Source organism: Pocillopora damicornis, chromosome 7 (assembly GCF_964200805.1).
Source record: "Pocillopora damicornis chromosome 7, jaPocDami1.2, whole genome shotgun sequence".
Classification (NCBI taxonomy): domain Eukaryota; kingdom Metazoa; phylum Cnidaria; class Anthozoa; order Scleractinia; family Pocilloporidae; genus Pocillopora; species Pocillopora damicornis.
The window spans coordinates 9,492,386-9,512,854 of NC_142676.1; the positions used below are offsets into that span (position 1 = coordinate 9,492,386).

General features: G+C 40.4%; 2 protein-coding genes across 6 annotated transcripts; one reads left to right on the forward strand and one right to left on the reverse strand.

Annotated features, from left to right (window-relative positions):
- The first annotated feature begins 2,854 nt into the window (after nucleotides 1–2,854).
- LOC113682646 (melanocyte-stimulating hormone receptor) lies at nucleotides 2,855–3,881 on the forward strand. Its single transcript, XM_089213589.1, has one exon. The coding sequence runs from the start codon at nucleotides 2,964–2,966 to the stop codon at nucleotides 3,879–3,881; it is 918 nt and encodes a 305-aa protein (XP_089069715.1). The 5' UTR covers nucleotides 2,855–2,963.
- Nucleotides 3,882–11,324: 7,443 nt separating this feature from the next.
- Nucleotides 11,325–16,490, reverse strand: LOC113682628 (TNF receptor-associated factor 3). 5 transcript variants are annotated; one of them, XM_027199791.2, is made up of 6 exons: nucleotides 16,081–16,490; nucleotides 15,221–15,408; nucleotides 14,564–14,720; nucleotides 13,922–14,080; nucleotides 13,412–13,567; nucleotides 11,325–12,991 (listed from the first exon to the last, which is right to left on the reverse strand). In XM_027199791.2, the coding sequence occupies exons 2-6, from the start codon at nucleotides 15,373–15,375 to the stop codon at nucleotides 11,939–11,941; spliced, it is 1,680 nt and encodes a 559-aa protein (XP_027055592.2). In that variant the 5' UTR covers nucleotides 15,376–15,408; nucleotides 16,081–16,490; the 3' UTR covers nucleotides 11,325–11,938. The 5 variants fall into 5 exon arrangements, with proteins under 5 accessions (XP_027055592.2, XP_027055594.2, XP_089069428.1 ...); XM_027199793.2 differs by having other exon boundaries at nucleotides 15,221–15,403; nucleotides 16,081–16,351; XM_089213302.1 differs by lacking the exon at nucleotides 14,564–14,720 and having other exon boundaries at nucleotides 15,221–15,403; nucleotides 16,081–16,351.
- Between the last annotated feature and the right edge of the window lie 3,979 nt (nucleotides 16,491–20,469).

Genomic DNA, 20,469 nt, shown 5'->3' on the forward strand with positions numbered 1-20,469 from the left:
ATAACGGTAATTGAACTGAGAGGAAGTGGAGGAAGTTGAAATCGAGTGCGGAAAGTTGAAGTTAAATTGATTAACAGATAAGTGGCGACGGCGGTACAAAACAAAAAGGCGGACGGGCTAGGAGAAAGTAACAACGTTTAAATTCAGAGTTTAAGACAGAATGTTAAAAAAAAATCCAACCAGGGGAAAAACAACTGGCTAAAAGTGTGGTTTCGAAAAATGGATATGAAAGTACAAACAGAAGGCTCCGAATAAAATTCTCGCGGAGTTTTACGCAACAGCCCTCATGAAAGACAGGGAAGATTACGAGCGTGATAGCTTTCTTGTGATGATTTCTGCAGTTAACAATTTCTTAAAGGGAAGGAATACAAACTCTCGAAAATTTTCGAGGGAGGTTTTAAAAACTGATTTGAAGCAGGAGGAGGAAATGCTTGACCACTCCATCATCAAGGTAGAAGCTCGCGGCCGAGCTGGTAAACCATTACACGAAAGGAAAGCAAATTCATATCGAATTCGCTTACAGGGCTCGTGCAACTTGGTTAGCCTTTAAAAAATTTACAAGTGGTAAATTATCCCAAATTGTACTCGAAATCATGTGATTACTGATACAAATCGCATCGATGAGAGACAATCAGATTGCAAGGATCATCGTGATTTAAATACGGATGTAATAAATGATTTAACCCGTTTCAAAGTTTTCTCCATTGAAGCCAGCTCTGCACTGACAAAAGTATTCTTTCTCTGTATATCCGTCGAGACAGGTTCCATTGTGAGCACACGGGTTATTCAAGCAGCAACTCTTATATGAAGAAAGTTTAATTATGGGACAAGGAATCTCATTGAGATGTGACTAATAAAAGAAAGACTAGAAACGGAAAAAAAATGGAGACAGGAAAGCAGACAAGAATATCGAAATCGTATGATTAATCTTCCATTTCCCACCTCGGTTCCAAGATAGGCAAAACCATCCCGAGGCTTCAAGCAATTTCAGCCAGTTGACCACAGTTAGCGACTATAAACAGCCTCTATCTTGATTCTTGAATCTTACTAAAGCGAAATATTTTTTGCCATACAATAAATCCTTTATTTTCCAAGCTTTATCGGTCGAGATGGCTGAATAATAGCCTCTTTTTTCTCCGTTTTAATTTTTTTCGACCTCGCCTTGGTCCATAAAAAACGCAAAAAAAAAAAAAAAAAGAAAAGAAAAAAGAATTCGGGTAAATCCGATCATCTTGACCTCGCGCCTGGTCAATAACACATATATAATCTTACAGTCTTTTCTGCTCAAAAAAAGTCCTCTGACTGTTGTAACCCACACAGTTACGACATCGTGAGGCATTTGAATTCGTATCCTCGAGTTGATCAACCAGCAGGTGATCGTTTGGAAAGGTTTCAGCCAAACGTCTTTATATTACCGACAAGGACTAAAGGAAACGGAATATAGCGAACTATGGATCCCTTAAACGATAAGAAAAGCCTGGAAGGTGCAACGATTTTCAACACTTACAGCTCTAAAATGTTATTATAAGAGGACAATTTTACCTCCAGTTGTCAAGAAAATGAATAAAAACTATACATTCCTAATGAATGTAACACAGGGAGCCTGTATCAAATGCCTTGATAAAACCAAATCAGTTAATGTAATCAACCGAGCCTGACGCCATATATTTTACCATGGGCAAGCAGATTCATTGGGTATGTTCTTCGCGAATTCTTGGTTACGTTTGTAAACATAGAAATATTACACGCGTCTGATTGGCTGAAAACGAGTGCAAGTTGTAACACGGGTGGAAATTATAAATAGGATGCAGTTCTGTTGCCTCGGTCATGACGCACGAACCTCGCTGTGCTCGGTCCCTGCGTCATGACCTCAAGCCCAACATTTTACCGTGTGGCCCTCCCACTCAGTCACCAATTGCAAATTATTACCACATTGTCGTGAATTTACTTCCACGTCAATTTCAGCTGTGCGAGCTCATCGGCATATTTATCAAGTTATTTCAACGTTGGAAGAAGAGTTAAAAAACAAAGGAAAACAGGTTATTGTAGAGTAACTTTTTCTGGTTAGGTTTTGCTTGTCCTTGCATGGCTTCTCTCTCAATAAAGTGAAGAAGAATTGAAAAACGAAAACAAATTATGACATTAAGTAATGTTGTCTTTCTCTGAGCCGTGTGTCTACATATTAAGAACATTAACTGAGTAGCAAAACATCTGTTATAGGCAGTTTACAAAATTCAAGCTAAGCTGAAACGATCTCGAATACTTCCAACCAAATAAAAGGGATCTAAAAACGTTATTCTGCTGATCAGCATGTAATCTGCATATAATGACTTTTTATCCAAACTGGGAAACACAAGAAACTACACTCGTATAAAGATAACAGATGAATCTAAATTAAAATAATGAGAGAAACAAAGACAGCAAGTTATCGTTTTCCTATGCATGTTAATTTCCTTTATTCTTTGTAATTATAGTTAAGGTTCCTAGAATCTACTGTTTGTAGTTTTCTGGTTCTTTTTGATACACAGTTTTCAAATCATACCATAGAATCTACAGTCAATCAGAAAACAAGATATCATTTGCATATTGCACGGAATTACACTCACCCCTTCCAATGTGCGCTGCGATCTTATTCGTGACCTTTTTTATTCATATTAATATGAATGCTGCGATTAAAAGAAATGCATATCACCTCCTCTAATACTAAATCATAATACTTTAACGCTTCGCTTTTTGCAGCTATCAGTCACATCAAAGTGGATATAACGTGAATTTAGTGGGTTATTTGCAGACACAGTTATGACCTGGATTTTGTGGAAAAAATCTTCGCTGACAGCAGGCCCAATTTGAATCTAAAATAATGTTTGTTTTTTTTTCCAAAATGTCATATTCAAATGAGTTATCATTATCCTTCCTTCAGATATTCCATCAAACGCTGAACAAAACCTTCAATTATTTTCACAATGATGACAAGCAAGTTTAAAGCGAACTATTCCAGCAACGCAGAGGCTAATCCCAAGAGTGGTTTTGAGACAGTAGTTCTTGCAAACTGCATCCTCAATGCACCTTTGATGTTACTATCAATCATTGGTAACGCTCTTCTGTTAGTCGCCATAATGAGGACGCCATCAATTCGTTCACCGTCTGTCATTTTTCTCTGCAGTTTGGCTGTTTCAGATCTTCTTGTGGGATTGGTGGTACAACCAGCTTACATAGCAGAACAAATAGTGAGAACCGTCCCAGCACTACAAAAAGCAGTAGGAGCAATGGGATTTGTTGGGTGCGGTGTCTCTCTTTGCACGATGACAGCCATAACAGTGGATCGTTTCTTAGCTCTCCACTATCACCTGCAGTACCCAAATTTAATGACAACAAGCCGGGCAATCTATACAATAATAACTATTTGGTGTATTATCACGTTGTTTTCTTTTTCAATTCTTTGGTCGCTGAGTATTTATTATTTTTTTGCAACGTTTTGTATCACAATTTGCCTTTTAGTTTGCTTGGTTTGTTTCATCAAGATTTATCGAATTGCACGTCGGCATCAGTTGCAAATTCACGTTCAACAACAAGTAGTGGAAAATTCAACTGACACACATAAACAGCAAATACGACAATCAACTAAGAGTGCAAAAAATATTTTTATATATTTCCTAACGATGATTTTATGTTACTCTCCATTTTCAATTGTTGTAATTATTTCAGGTTTTAATAGTTTAGATCTACAAGTTATACGGACTTTCCCAGTCACTGTAGCATTCATGAATTCTTCCATCAATCCATTTTTGTATTGTTGGCGTATGACCGAGCTCAGAACGGCAGTTTTCAAAACAGCGAAGCTTTTTTCTTGTAGACAAACGGATGAAAGAGTTCTAACCTAGAATTAAATCGAAACAATTTTTTCGCAAGGTCTTGCAAAAAATCTAAGAGTTCATTAGAAAACAAAATTCCCCGATCGTTATAACCCTCACAAGTATCAATGCCTCGTATTCTTGAGTTATGCAAGAAAAGAATGGTCCTTTAGAGAGAGTTTGGCCGAAAGCCTAAAAATTGAAGTGAAAAGAAGGAAAGAGTAAACAGGAAATTTAGAAAAAGGCGAAAGAAACTAATATAAAATTCCGTGTGTTATGATTAAATAAGGGTATAGCGACGTTCTATACTTTTAGCCCTAACATTGTATTGCTAGAGGACAAATTAAGCTTTCAATGGTTCGGAAAAAGGAACGAATTCTTATATGGTACACAAGAAACGCCTTGTGGAAACACCATCACTTGAGAAGATTAAAGGCTAACGCCATTCAGTTTAACAATAGGCAAACGTTCATGATAGTTGATAATTGTCTCATACATGACGCGTGTTTGAACACAAACTATCATGCATTGTCATCGATTAATGTGGCAGTCTTTTCCCTATATTTATTTGGCCGTGAAGTACACATCGCTCTACTTCTGTTGCTTTAATTTTAGTTTGCCTTTAAATTTGTCGTGAATTTGGCAGAGTTTGTCAAGGTGATTCATCCAAAAAAATATCACGAATAAGGACTTTATGAACTTGTTATGGAGCTGGACTGTTACTTGAAAGGAAAGGAAAGTCAATAAATATAGCCCACGATCCTACAACTATGAATGTAATTTGTTTTTTAATACTCTGAGCAAGGTTTTATTTTATTTTTCTCGAGATTTTAAAGGGATTTAATGTAGCTGTGGTGAATTAAAACTTTCATTTCATGGGTTGACTGAGAGGGAAAGTTATCGATAGAGAGTACATTAGGTAAATTTTCGCTACATGCCTATGAATTTATTTCCGCGACAATTTCAGCCGATTAGTATGCACGTTACGAGCTCTTTAGCATATTCAGTTAGTCTATGCTGAAATTGACTGTGGAGTTTGAGCTGAGGAGAGGACATTTATAGTAAATTTGTTTCTTTTATCCATGTTGTTAATTAGAGAATATGGGTGACATATTTAAATTATGTTTTATCCGTTTGTACTTGGCCTCTATCGATAAACTGATGAATTGACAAACGAAGGCTCGTTTTAAATAAAGTGAATAATATTTGCTTTTCCCTGTGTCATGTTTCGAGACATTAAGACCCTTAGTAACGTAAGAAACATCTGCTATAAGCAGTTAAAAAAAATTAAAGGCAAATGATCTCGAATACTTCCATCCAGACCAGAAGGATCTCAAAATGTTTTCTCACCCTAACATGGAAAACAGATGATGCTATTCACGTACCGAAATAACAGATGAATATAATTAATTTCTTAACATGTTTTAGTTTGTAAATTCATAGTAATATATAACTTACATATGTCACCTTATGTCTTTAATTGATGGCGAGGATGAAAGAAGCTACTCTACTCTAAACATCTTCTACTTTGTTTTAAAATTCTTCTTTGAACGTAAAAAAAAAAGCTCGATGAATATGCCAATGAACTCGTATAGTGCATTCCGACCGACAGAAATCGGCGTGAAAATGATCTAATCACCACGTGATATTACTTTATCTTATGAGATGTCCTTCAACGAATTTCGCTTTCAGTTAAAAGAAGAACTATGTCTTCTACTTGATCGCGGCAATTGTGCGGTACTAAAAAAAAAACAAGAGAAACGCATGGCAAAATCATGCAGAAAGTATATGCAAAGTTATGATGTTGTGGGCTGTTATTCGTAACGACTTCGTTTTGGTTAAAAATCTATTTATTTTTAACACAATTTGGTGACGTTCATAATTCTGCTAATACCCTTTTTGTTCCAAGCCATAACTGTGTTGAATAAATACCACTGTGCACAAACACAATCATCCTTGTTCAATCAGGTAGGGTAGTAGCCGTTGTAGAGATAGTTATGCAGAAGTCAGTCAGTAGTGACTCAAAGTAGGCTTTTAGCATTTACTCCCGGATGGAATCAATGGCAGTATGGTAGTTCTAACGTCAGCTTCTGTTTATTAGAGTGTTTCGGTATATTCTGACCGACAGAAAAACGCTACAATCCCACAAACTATTTTATTAAACAGCAAGTAATGTTCTTAACAAGGAGCGACTCCTAAAAGCAGTCAGGAGCCCATTACTTGGAGCGTTCAACTGCCGTTTTTTTTTTTCTGTCACGGCGTTTCACACGCAAGTCTATTTTAAGTTTGAATTTACCGCGAATTAGGACTTCCCACGAGAACACATCGACTAATCAAGATTAGCGCTTGGTTAATTTCTAACTTTACTCGTTAATATGTCGAAAGAAAAATGACAAAGAGATGCATGGATTCTTGCGATGGTTCGTTTGCAGATTCGTGTGAACAAAGACGTCCCAAGCCCACATCTCGAGAAAAAGCAAACGATTAATCCATGAAAGCGCCACGCTTTGTGTGAGTCAGTGTTAACTTGCAATCAATCAATCTTCCATCAATCAATCTTTATTCCTCCTAGGATAAAAAGACATATCTTCAGTTATATCAGCATTATGGTGTCTAAAAATACATAAGGCATACTGTATGTATATATATATATATATATGCATGCTCACTAGTTTTTCTAGTTTGAGCACTCTGGCATGGCTTAGATGATCCCACATATGTGAGATCACTTGGGGTGGCTATATGGTCTTACCCCCATCCTAGCATCAGCACTGCACTGATGAGGCCCAGAAGGCCGAAACAGTACTGTCTGCAGTTAGTTATATATATACATACATATATACATGTATATGTATAAGATATACTATATTAAATAATAGAAAGATCGAAGATTATATTTAAAGATAAGCCTATTTACAAAAACATTCTTAAATCTGTCAGTCTTTATATCCGGGCGATGAGCACTTTTGTTTCTGAGTTGGTACTTTGTTTTTTTCTTCTTGGGAATGATGTTACTAAGCGTGCAATCGGAATCCATTGAACGTACCTTAAAAATCTTCTTATCTGTCTTTTCTAAAAGTTCTCGAATGTCCATTCTCTTAGATGTGTATTTACTTTTAAAGCATTTGTCCATGAAGTTTTGTATAACCGTGAGATCTGAGTCTATAGCTTCGTGCATTGCGGAATGTTATTAACTTGCGCAAAATCCTGAATAAAACCTTTTTGCGAAAAACAATTTCTTTACATTTTGGCGAATTACAAATCATACTATTTTCCTTGGACCAAATTAAAAACTGATCCACTAAATCCGTACGACAGTGGCCATTACTCAAAACGGGATTAATGAGAGTAGAGTCGTCCGCGTGTTTAAACAGGACTGGGTGACTGTGTATGCTGATTTCCAGATCATTAATAAAAATACTACATAAGTGCGGACCACGCGCACTGCCCTTTGCAGTGCCCCTGTTCACACATTTCCATTGTCCTTGAAAACTATTATTAACAATGCACTGTTGACGATTCTCAAGAAAGCTTAAATACCGATTGATTATAAATGGATTTAACGGTATATCCTTAAGCTCATAAGACAAAAGTTCATGATTAACACTGCCGAACGCTGTACTGAAATCCAAGGCAAACGAACGCGCGGCTTTACGCTCAGGGTCATCTAGATAACTATAGACGGTGTGCTGTATACGCGTCAGTACAGCTCCCCCTTTCCTGTAGGCAAACTGAGTTGAGCTCAGATGTTGCTCAACAGTGTCCCGCGCGTGAATTTTATACACGGACTTCTCAAATGCGCGTGCAATTACAGGGGTGACGTTGATTCCTCTGTAGTCTATCTTTCCCTTGGGAACGTCAATCTTGAGGAGGGGGGTCACGTGAGCTATTTTCCACAATGAGGGCCAGGTACTGAACCTCGGAGACAAGTTTCAGATCTTGCAAATTAAAGGTGTAAAAGTTTCCGCTTGGTCTCTCCGCACCCAGAACGGTATGAGATCCGGTCCAGTGGTGGTTTTCTTCAGGTGCTGCCAACAGTTCCATACCTGTCTTTCTAAAATCTCAGGAACTGGAACTCCACTCTCAACTTGGGCAGGTGTAAGCTGTTTATACGCACTGTCCCAACACAATTCAGAAAAATAATCATTCAGCTCAGCCAGAGATTGCATTTCCGGTGTAACCTTATCCGAGGAACACCGGCGCTGTGACAGGCTATCCACGTGTTTCCACCACTCCCTAGCTCCTACAGGTGCTTGAAGGAGATTTCTCCTGTTCTGACTGATAACTTCACTTACTCTCCCCCTTCCGAAGCCGATCCCCCCTGTTTTGACCAATCCTAGAGTTAGATCTCATCAAGGACTGGAGAAGGGGTGTCATCCAAGCCGGATCACGCGATGAGATACGAACTGTTCTGAATGGCATGCACTTGTCCATGTGTCTGTGAATAAGAGTTTCCAACTTATTCGCCTCATCCACATCGTTGGTTCCCAAGACACTATCCCAAGTCTCTCCCGCAAGTTCCAAGTATAACGCCTCCTTTCGGTTTTTTCTGCAATCCCGGATGCGAATTTTTTGGCAAACAGATTTGAGTTTTGATCCCGCTGGTAAAATGACCGCCGTGTGATCCGTTTTTATTGATAGCAAATAAGTCCGGTCGATTTGCAAGGACATTATCCAAGTACGCAACACCCTTGGTTGGAAATTCCACAAGGGAATTCCATCCTGTCAATTGACAAAGATCCTTTACATCCAGTTGGTTAGTATCACCGCCTAAGACAATGGTCATCTAAGGTGTTGATCTAAAGCATTGTCCACTAAATGAACAAGGTATTGTAGAAAGTCCGAAGGCCTGTATGTTGGCTGGGGCGGGTGATACACTCCACACAATAATAGTAAGTGTCCCGAGGGTAATTTGAAAGTCAAACATGAAAGTTCCTAGAGCTCTGATCTATAGCAATCAATTACGTCCAAGTTACTCCTTGCAAATATAGCTATTCCACCTTTACATCTGCTATCCAGGCCGACCAGTTCCTATCTTGTCTAAATATGTTGTAGCCGGGTGTGTTAACAATAGCGTCCAGCATTTCTGGCTTAAGATGGGTCTCAGAAACAACACAGATATCAATGTCTTTGTTATTCAAATCCGCCTCCAGTGCCACAGCGGCTCAAACACGGTTCTTAGTCTTGGCAAAGGCTGCAAATATTTGTAAATAAAAATTTGGGTACCGCGAATTCTGAGCTGGATTTGTTAGTCGTTAGATCCACTTGTCTGGCGATAGAGACAAGGTTTGCTTTAGCCATGTTATTTACAGGACGGCAATCGACGTTCCAATCCACTGGTTTCATCTCTTTTGTTAGAAATCCTGACCGGAATCCTTCGTCGACAGCCTCCTCTAGATCCTCTATATCTTAAGATGCCGAGCAACTTAAAGGATTGAAACTGAGGGGCGACGGACATTTAGCAAACAAACTCGGGAGTATGTTGTTTTACTCGTATTGCTCACTTCCCAATTCGGTTCATCTATTTGATCTGTGCTCTCCCTCATAATATCTCCTAGTCCAGGTTTACTTTCTGCATCCATATAAATCGTTATATCTAGCGCCACGTTTCGTCCATCTCGTCAACGCAACCCTAGTCCGACCGAATCCTGACCGAGACAAAATTACTTTTGCTGGAGCCAGCCCGCTTGATACCAATAAAGGTGTGGAAGCCCTGTTTTCTTTTCCGAGGAGCGTCGTGTACCCGATATTCGAGAAACTAAAAGCATCAGAATCCGCTGGAAAATGAATAGCATCATCGTAAATATGATAAAGATAGAAATATATTAAAAATATCAGAGCGCTAGAAAACGTGGCCGCCATGTCCGGCGCCTCAAGGGAACCAGCAACAAGGAACTTACGAAAGGAACCGTTGAGAATTTGAACACGTTATAAGGAATAGTGTGGGTAACGAAATATCGTCGATTTACAACGATAAATATGTCGAAATATGAACATAATACACGTAAAATCAATAGAACTTACTCACATCTTCTGTGTCCCTTGTGGTTTCCAGTGTTCTTTGTCTATTCAAGCTTACTTTGCCATCACTGTCATTCCTGTTAGAAGACCAGGTCAAAGCTGCACACTTCGATTTCGACCGCTGTCGTATAACAGGAATAACAACACCGAGTTACACAACGCGTTACGCTTTCATGAGTTAATCGTTTGCATTTTCTCGAGACGTGAGCTTGGGACGCTTGTGGTGTGCAGATTTTGAAAATAACTCGGAAAGCAGCGGTTCCGAGGAAAGTTCTAGTGAAGATTAACCTGACCCTTAGCTATTCAATGATCAGAGCGACAATAGGCACCGTGAATTCGGCCGCATGCATCTCCATTATCGACCCCACTAAACAAAAATAACCAAGACTTGACAAGATCGAAGCCCAATTCGAAAGATTAGCATTTTCTTACGATCTGGAAAAACGCCCCTCATTTTGTTGCACCTGCTTCTGTTCAATCAGTAAGTACGGTCAGGATGAAGATTCTTGAGATGATGACGACTCGCACACAGCGTGCTCACGTAATTTCTTGTTTCCCCGCTCTCCATCATTGTTGGGGTTGTGCCTCTTCATCGTCTTAAATTTGAAAAATCCAAGACGAGAATCTGAAATTTTCCTTTAAGGGGCCAGAATCAGAAGAAGAATAACCTTTGATACATACGAAAATTCGAAAAAAAAAAAAATACGACGACGATCCGCACTCCTGCTAATTTTTTCGCATGTATGAAAAATTTGCAAACGATAGTGGGACATGTAAGGTAAGGAAAGGGAAAGACTGGAATACTGGAATACAGCAGAAGAAAGGCGGAATGGCGTAGTTTTGATATGAAGACGTCGGCGCATAAGGCCGCCATGTTCTCCTTCGCGTTTCATGGATCGTATTACATGAGTGAGCTCGAGTAGCCTCTCTCCCGCTAGTATAAAAATAAACCGTTCTATGAAAATGCCTTTATGCCTGAACGCTTTAAGTAATGGGCTCCTCAAGCAGTACAATACTTATCGCAAATAAACTTAATTAAGCTCACCACAGTCTATAACCCAGCTTACTACTGATGCAATTTCACTGCTACCTCCAAAGTTCCTTGAAATAAGCGACCTTCCGCAATAACTCTCTCTCGATATAGCTTTCAAAACAGTCATCGCTCCGACAAAAATAACTACTACTTACTATTACATAAGTGGTCTTCACAAAGTGTCCTGGAACATTCCAGAAGCTTACTTGAGAACTATGTTAGTAGTATTGCATAATAAATGAGTGACTGGATGAAATGTTCTTGATAAACACATCATTATTTCTAGTGCTACTACTAACACTACTAACTACATCGACTGCATGCTCCTGATGTCTTGTGATGGGGGGATATTACATAAGGTTAGCTTAGTTAGTCTGTTAACTTACTGGAACTAGATAAATCTAAAATAATTTACTCTGTTTTTTTCAATTTTGTTTCTGTATTTTAATACACTGTCTTATGTCTTAGGAATTCATTTTTAATATCTTATTTTTTCTAGCTATTTTTGGACTTGCCTGAGCTATGCTTATTCGTTCATTGAACTAAATTAAAGTTTTCAACCACACGTTCAACAATGAACTAAACATCCTTATTTTAAAAGTTAGGTTTGTAAAAGAGTTACAAGATGCTAAATATGTTAGAAACCATTAAAAATAAATATCCTATATTTGAACATTTTGCATTCGTCGTCGAACGTACCGAAAGTTTCCAACTTGAAGCTGAAATGTACTTTCCTTACCTTTTAAAAGGCAAAGTTATGTGATGGTCAACTAAAACATACCAAAATACATAATAGATGTCACGTGAGCCTGGTATCTGAGAGTTGAGAGAACAAAATTCTAAGAAGAGTCGAAAAGCAACAAACCACGAAGTGCAAACCTTGCACAAGATTTAGAGAACTTAATCAAACTTACGACGTAAATAGGTTGGTTATTGTGGAAACACCCTCCTCACAATTCAAATAATAATTTTCCGGGATTTTGCTTACTCCAGACTCTCTAGGAGAAATGGAATGCTACATCAGGCAGACATCTTATTGCCACGCATCTCCTCGCAGACCACAGGTATCAACTTTTATTTTGATATACATAGTATCGTTCCGGATATAGCCACCTTGTCTCAGTTCCATATGAGAAATGAAAGTCGGGCAGCCAGATGCTATGTTCATGTCTGATGTGGGTCTTTTAAAGCTTGAGCTGTTAGGCTCAGGGCGAAACGCATCATTCACGTCCCGGATCCTGTCTTGGTCTATTAGTCGAAAGTGGACTTTTTGGAGAAACGGCCAAGGTAATAAAGCATCGTATTCACCCCTCATGACAACAAAGAATATTGACATATGCGTTCCGTTTCCAATTCCGTCTCCATTGGGGTAAAGACGAGCACAAACTTTATACCCAAATCGACCTACATAGAAAGGAGGACTGTAAATAGATAGAGTCTTTCCAGCAACAGCCTCTTGGAAGCGAAGGCTGTAGCGGTCGATTTTCCATATGTAGGTACCATTATACGACGTAGCTTCCAGCATTTGAATCTGCATATCTTGATCGGACAGTTGAATGTCGTGTAATGCCAGTTGGTGCTCATTCCTGTCTAGTCGGCGCTCATACTCACTTGCGAGACCCACACCTTGGTTTGTTTGGTAATCACTCGCACCTTTCGGCGTGGCGGGGGATAACTTCAAACGGGCCACTTCACCCTGAAGACTGTTCACCTCCTTCTCATGCTCTCGCAGCGTTTTCATTATTTCTTCCATCTGAGACGAGACAAAATCCTCTATTGTTCTAGATGCCTCAAAAACTCTCAAATCAGCAAGCAGTTTCTCAGCTGTCCTCTTTAGTTCGAGAATGTAATTTTCTACGTGGGACAATTTTGTCTGTTGCGTTTGTATGTTTTGTCTTGCAGCTGCTGCCTGTTCTGCTTGATTTTGAAGTTGCTTTTCCAAAGCACTTTTTTCTTTTTCTAGACGACATATCTTCTCTTCCATTTGTTTTGTTATCTCGGCACATTTATGACTGGAGAGGTTCATCATTTCCAAGTGAGACTCAATACCGTCGGCAACGTGTTGATCGATTATTTGTTTAGTGCCCTGTAGAGAGTGTATAAATAATTTTTATTTTTTGTCCCACAAATCATCCGATAATCAGATTCGGTCAATTTAGATTATTACAATCGTCTCAGTATCTTTGCGGTTATGATTTTGAGAATTTAACTCACATATGTTGATGTTTATCTTCATTTTCGATGTTTGTTTCTGCTCGTAGACCCTTGTTTGCTCTTAAATTTTAGGATTATTTCCTTTCCCAACAGACCATAGTTTCCCCTTTTTTACTATTCAATGTTTTTTTTCACTCAATAATAATAATAAATCCTTTTTTGCCTTTGTAAAGTAAAAATTTCGGCTCACTGTATCTTTTAGAAACTCCTACCCCTTTTTTTTTTTTTTCAGTATCTCATTTGCAAAATATCTCCAACAAGATAGACCAAATAGACGAATTTATCCACTAACCTGAAATGCACAACCATGAACACTGAAAGGACACATATGTTCTGCCTTAAGACAATGTGCGGTCAAGTGTTCCTCCATCATGTCTCTTGGAATACATTCTTCACCACAGTTTAAGATGCAGCCGATTGGAAACTTAAGGCAGACATTCAAATGTTCCTTTAAAAGACATAAAATACAAGTTGAGTTCAAGTTGAGCTTTAATACGAGATCGTTAATGTAGCTACTTCCATACGAAATTGAACTGTTTTGCAGCAGTCATGTCACGCTTCACTACGCTGATAGATGTAGGTGTATTGTCCAGTGAAATAACCGAAGTGAAGTGCGAGAATGACAATGGTAAATAGACCCGAATCTGACAGTTTGTTATCAAAGTAAATAGTTGTGTATCGGACCTTGTGTCAGTATCGACAAACGTCTAGCAGCGTGTCAGAGCTAATCCATTAGTAAATTAGATATGGTGATTTTGCATTTGCTTATGTTTTGTCTTTTCCACGGAGTTAATAATTGTACCTTCATTTTGCTATGCCGAACTTCACCACCACAGTAAGTACATGCCTCATCCCTGTTGATACAATCACGATTCCTGTGCATATTGAGGTATCTTCTCTCCACAGTTTCATCACAGGCTTGACATTTCACATCACCGTACTGACAGCTAAAATTGTGTAACTGTTAAAACAAAGAGTGTGGAACATTGAAGAACTGTTGACTTCTGTGCCTCCTGATGGTTTTTTTTTTATTTTCCCCGCTGGTTCACAGTCACTTGCCTGCAGGCTATTACACCTTTAGATTTTTGGCGAGGTCACGTTACTGTTTGCATATGAATATCATAGATTTACCGCTTGAAATCCAACTCCTTAGTTTTGAAGTTACGTGTGACCTTTGCATAATACTTCAGCCGAGACCGTGATCGTGTCGATTTCGCAACATATTAGCATGCGTGACTAGTCTGGGTTGCTTTGTTTGGTAGAATCTTCTGGCAGTTGTTTTCTCTTTCGATGGCGAGATTTATCTCACTAGGATAAAGCTCTGATATCATCACCTGAAATCGGTAGATTCCAAACCTCAGGCTAGTCATAAAAAGAAAATGTCGAAGGCAGGAAGATCTATATTGCGACACTCATTGCTTAGGCAGTTCGGTACGCTTAATACCTCCAGTTGTCTGAGCTCTCCTTTCCATTCACATCCTTTGTCATTAAATCGGCAGAAACACTGCACACCAAGAACTTCTCTTTCACAGCATTTATCCCTGAAAGATTGCTCCCTTGAAAGTGGCTCGTTGTCTATCGGACATCTTGCGTTTTCTGATCTGGAATAAAGTACATTTAAGGTTATTCGAAAACATTTGAAACATATTTAACACTCATTTCTGGAATTTAAATAATCAAAGAAATCAGCTTGACATTTCCTTATTGAGCCAACAAAGTTGTCGGATTTAAGTCAACACGGAAATGGGCCCATTCGCCTCCATGAGGGAGATTTTTGACATTACGCTGTAGCTGGGTGACCGACAGCTGCTCGAGGTTCTCAAATGTCACGAACTATGATTCCATACTCTGCGCTCAGCGCAGCTGAGCGGGAAATTTTAGATCTATAAAGGTCCTTAGGATCGCTTTGTGCTTCTTTAACAACATATGTTATGTTAGTTTGGGTTGGCTGGGTTCCTTCTATTCGTCAAACTTCTTAATTGCCGGTAGAAACCTTTACCACCACAACAAATACACTAATTTAAGGGTAAAGATATTTAATTTTTTCTCAACTTACCTAATTTTCGGCGATAAAGAGTTAAAAAATAGACTCTATACATACCCCAAAAGGAGTTCCAGACAGTTTCCACAAAAGCGATGTCCACATGACGTTTGCCAGGTCTCATCGAAAATGCTTTTGCAGATCGGGCATTTGAGCCTCTCATCTAGTCCGTCGACGAATTTTGTTTCTAACTTTCCGTCGACTTTGACAACCATGTTTTACCTCAGAAAGGCCTTTATCCTGCTTTTCTGATGAGAGATCCTTGTTTAGAAATTTTGCTGAAGATCTATACTCGTTCAACAAATGACTTTGCTTATGTAATCGCTAAATGAAGTCAATGTTGCAATAGAAAAGTAAATATATTTAAAGGATTACGCAATGCATCAGACGATGTATCAGCAAATTTAGCTTATTTAGGAAAACATATATCGTTAAGGGCACTGAAAGAATATTTTAATAACAATTGTGGTATTACCGCTCATTTGTATCAAATTGAGGGAATTGACTATCCTTCACTAAGCATGACTAAGTCGATCTAGGCTTTTAATGACATTACGAGCATATTACTGCGCAATCTCTACATAATTCAACTTCGTTCTAGTGACGAGTCAGGTCGGATTAGCTGTTAATAGTATGTTTTAATCATCCTAACGTGGCCTACTTCGCAAAGCATCTTTTGTCAATTGAGACTGCAGAAATCGTGAGAGTTTTGTCTACAGGATAAGGTCTCCCGCGGGTTTCCTTGTATATTTATGTTTAAACTACTTCAGCAAAAAAACTCAAGGCCTTATCTAGTTGGATAAAATTTATCACTACAATAAATACATAAATTCAAAGGGTAAAGGTATTACATTTTTAGCAACCTACCTAATTTTCGGCGGAAGAGAGTTATGCAGTTAAAGAATAGACTTTATACATACCCAGAAAGGAGTTCCAGACAGTTTCTGCAAAAGCGATGTCCGCTAGGGCTCATCGGAAATGCTTTTGCAGATCGGGCATTTGGGCCTCTTATCAAGTCCGTCGACGAATTTTGTTTCTAACTTTCCGTCGACTATGACAACCATGGTATACCTCAGAAACGCTTTTATTCTGCTTATCTGATAAGAGATTCTTGTTTAGAAATTTTGCTGAAGGTCCATACTCGTTCAACAAATGACTTCGCTTGTGTAATCGTTACAAATGACGTAATCAGTACATTGGAATCGGAAAGGTCAAGATATTTCAAGCGCTCACGCAATGACAGTACGTGCATGTTGCATGAAACGATGTATCAGCAAATTTAGCTTATGTGGGAAAACATATGTAATTAAGGGCACTGAAAGAATATTTTACTAACAATCATGGTATTACCGCTTATTTGTATCAAATTGAGGGAACTGATTATCCTTACGTGCATGTTACTACGCACATCTACGTAATTCATCTTCGCTCTGGTGACATGTCAGGTCGGATTAGTTGTTAATAGTATGTTTTAATTATCACAGCGTGACCTGCTTCGCACAGCATCTTTTTGTCAATTGAGATTGCGGAAACCGAGAGAGTTTTGCCCACGGGATAAGGTCAGTTTAAACTGCTTCGGTAAGAATTCAAGGCTTAATATGGCCGGATCAAATTTTGAGCGCTGAAAAAAAAGGAACTGTTTAAACCTGCAATCTGTTAAAGTCATGCCTCTTTTGTGAGCTGTGGAATGATATACCGTATACATCTACCATATCTTAACTTCTTCGGTAATTATTACCTGCTCACACAGTTCCCTTAGGTATTTCAAGTGAAGCTCTTTGCATCACAGTTTACATACCAGCGGAGATGCTATTCACGGTGTGCGTTGTTATCTGCGTCACTTTTGTTGTGTATTCCGAATAAAAGGCCCGGAACACAGTAACTAGATCAAGATGGCGGAAGAACTATTTTTAATCTGAACAGAAAACCTCGTGTACAATACCAAATATGGAAAACCGGTCTCGTGACACTAACTTCTACGTAGAACAGGGAAACCAAATTTAGGAAAAATCTAACAATTTCCTCCCTTTTAAGACTCAATAGTACACTAATGAAAAGAAAGAATAAAACAAAATCCAAGAAACAAATTTCAAAGTATCTTAGATAACATGTTGGTACTGTGGCCACAGAAAGAAACACCACAGTTCCCTCTAGCCGCAAACATAGTCCTTCAACTTAGGAGGTGGTTTAACCAAACGACCGGCACGGGTGGTAATCGATTCAGGTTTCGGATCTAGTTGATGACCTTGTGGTTCTGGAGGGGAAAACTCCCCAATAGGCGTCACAGCCAAAGGTGGTGCATCCTTCCACTCAGTCTCCGTAGCTACAGGCGGTGTGTCATGTTCGACCTCCTCCGGAACAGCACAATCATCCATCGTTTCCGCGTCAGGTGGGCAAAGGTTGCTATCCCGTAGCTGCTCGACATGACGTTTCCAGGTTTGGTCGTTTACCTTGACTTTGTACAGGACTGGACCCGTTTGTTCAATGACGGTGCCACGCACCCATTTTGGACCTCTGCGGTAGTTGCGGACCCATACGTTCTGGTTTTGGTCAAAAAACTTTAAAGTGCCGTCATTGGGCTGGAGCAACTTCTTGTTAACTTTTCTTGAAACATCCGGCTTAATCAGGTCCAACCTTGTCTTAACATTCCGACCCAGGAGAAGCTGTGCAGGGCTAAGCTCAGTAGTGGCGTGTGGCGCTGATCGATAAGCTAACAGGAACCTATCAAGCTTGTGTTGCAGGGTTCTACTGGACTTGTCAGCCTTAACTCCTTTCTTGAAACTCTGTACTAATCTTTCCGCCAGACCATTGGTTGATGGATGGTAAGGTGCACCAGTGACATGCTTTATACCGTTTGCAGTTGTAAATTTCCTAAAGGTTTCAGACGTGAACTGTGGACCATTATCTGACACCATCTGGTCAGGTAGTCCCATGCGGGCAAACAGAGAGCGCAGCGTGCTAACGGTTTCTTCAGCAGTGGTGATCTCCATCACGAAAATCTCCGGCCACTTGCTGTGGGCATCGATCACTACCATGAGCATCTTTCCCTCGACTGGTCCGGCAAAGTCAATATGCAGTCTTTGCCAGGGAAGGGAAGGGTACTCCCATCGATGCAGGGGTGCACGGGCTGGATTATTTGCCAACTCTTGACATCCCTCGCAGTTTCGGACGGCCCCTTCTATGTCCTTGTCAATGTTTGGCCACCAAACAAAACCCCGGGACAAACCCTTCATCTTGACCATACCAATGTGACCCTCGTGAAGCGTTTCTAAAACTCTCTCTCTCAGTTTGGCTGGGACGACTACTCTACTACCCCACATTAGAACTCCATGATGAATCGTGATTTCGTTACCGCGATGGGCATAGTGGATGAGGTCTGGGTGAAGTTCGGTCCCTTGCCATCCTGACTGCACAAGCTCCAGAACACGGGAAAGTACTGGATCCCTACAGGTCTGCATTCTCAAGTCGTGCTCTGTAACGGGGAGGGCCTCGACAACGGTGGTATGGAATATTTCAACTTCATCGGGCTTGTCAGCGGGCGCTGATGGTTGAGGTAGGCGAGATAAACCATCACAATTGGCATGTTGCTTGGTACCTCGGAACTCGATATTGTATGAAAAAGCTCCTAGGAAGAGACACCAACGTTGAATCCTCGCTGCTGCTGTGACTGGCACAGCCTTCCCGGGGTCCATTATGTACTTCAAAGGCTGATGGTCGGTGACCAAGGTGAAGTGGCGACCCTCCAGGTACATTTGGAACTTCTTCACACCCCAGACCAAAGATAATGCTTCTTTCTCGATTTGTGCGAACTTCTTCTCTGTTTCGGACAGGGACCGGGACGCATAAGCGATAGGACGCTCTACTCCTGCAGCAGTACGGTGTGACAAGACCGCTCCGAGACCATACGAGGAGCTGTCTGTGGCAAGAACTAGTGGTGAGTCAGGGTCATAGCGCATCAGAACCCTATCCTGTAGCAACATTTCTTTCACCACAAGAAAACTAGTTTGTTCCGCAGCTCCCCACAACCACGTCACATCTTTCTGTAACAGCCGATGAAGTGGAGCAAGATGAGTGGCCAGATCGGGCAAGAATTTGGCGTAATACTGGACCATGCCAAGAAAAGCACGCAGTTGAGTAACATCCTGAGGTTTCGGCATCTCAGTGATAGCCTTTACTTTCTTTGGGGATTGGTGCAGTCCTTCTGCAGAGATGACGTGTCCTAGGTACTCCACAAAACTTCTAAGGAATTTACACTTTTCTCGGTTGGCTTTCAAACCATACTCTTCCAACCTCTTCAATACTGCGACTAACCGCTCCAGGTGTTCCTCTATGGTATGGCCGGTTATAATGATATCATCCAGGTAACAGAAGACCCCTGGTAGTCCTTGCAGGATCTGATCCATAGCTCGCTGCCAGATGGCTGGCGCCGAAGATACACCATAAGGAAGGCGCTGGTACTGGAACAAACCACGGGTTGTGTTAATGGTGAGGAAAGGCCTGGAGTGCTCCTCAACCTCCATTTGTAGGTAAGCCTGACGGAGGTCAATGACGCTGAACAACGTTCCCCCCACCTAGGCTGGCGTAAATATCATCAATGCGGGGAAGTGGGTACTCGTCTACCTCCAGCTGTGAATTGATGGTCACTTTGAAGTCACCACACACTCTTACACTGCCATCCTTCTTCACAGGTGTCACAATTGGAGCAGCCCACTCACTAGCAGCTACCTTCTTTATAACTCCTTCAGCTTCTAGCTCTCTCAATGCTTCGTCCACTGCTGGTTTACGAGCCAGCGCTACTGGGCGGGCTTTCCAGAATCGAGGCCGGGCATCCTCTTTAACTTGGATCCGTGCTTGGATATTCTTCATTTTGCCCAAACCTTCAGAGAAAACATCTCCATGCTTACTCAGAACATCTTCCAGGGCTGGAATGGTGTCGGATGTTTCCAGACGAAGTAAGGGCCAGTCCAGATGGATAGATTCCAGCCATTCTCTGCCAAAAAGGGTGGGTCCCTCATTCTTCACTACATATATGGGAAGTTTCTTTGACTGTCCCTGATACTGCACAGTCACATGGCAAAACCCCACAGGCTTCACTGACTCTCCTGTGTATGTGCGCAACTTCAAGGAGGTGTCCTTTAAAGGAATGTGGCGGAGGTAATCCAAATACACCCTCTCACTCATGACTGACACCACTGAACCTGTATCCAGCTCCATAGTCACTGGGCGGCCTTCAAGGTAGATCTTAAGTGAAATGGGCTTTGTGTTTTTAATGTCTGAGACATGGTACAGGTTCCCAAATTCTCCATCAC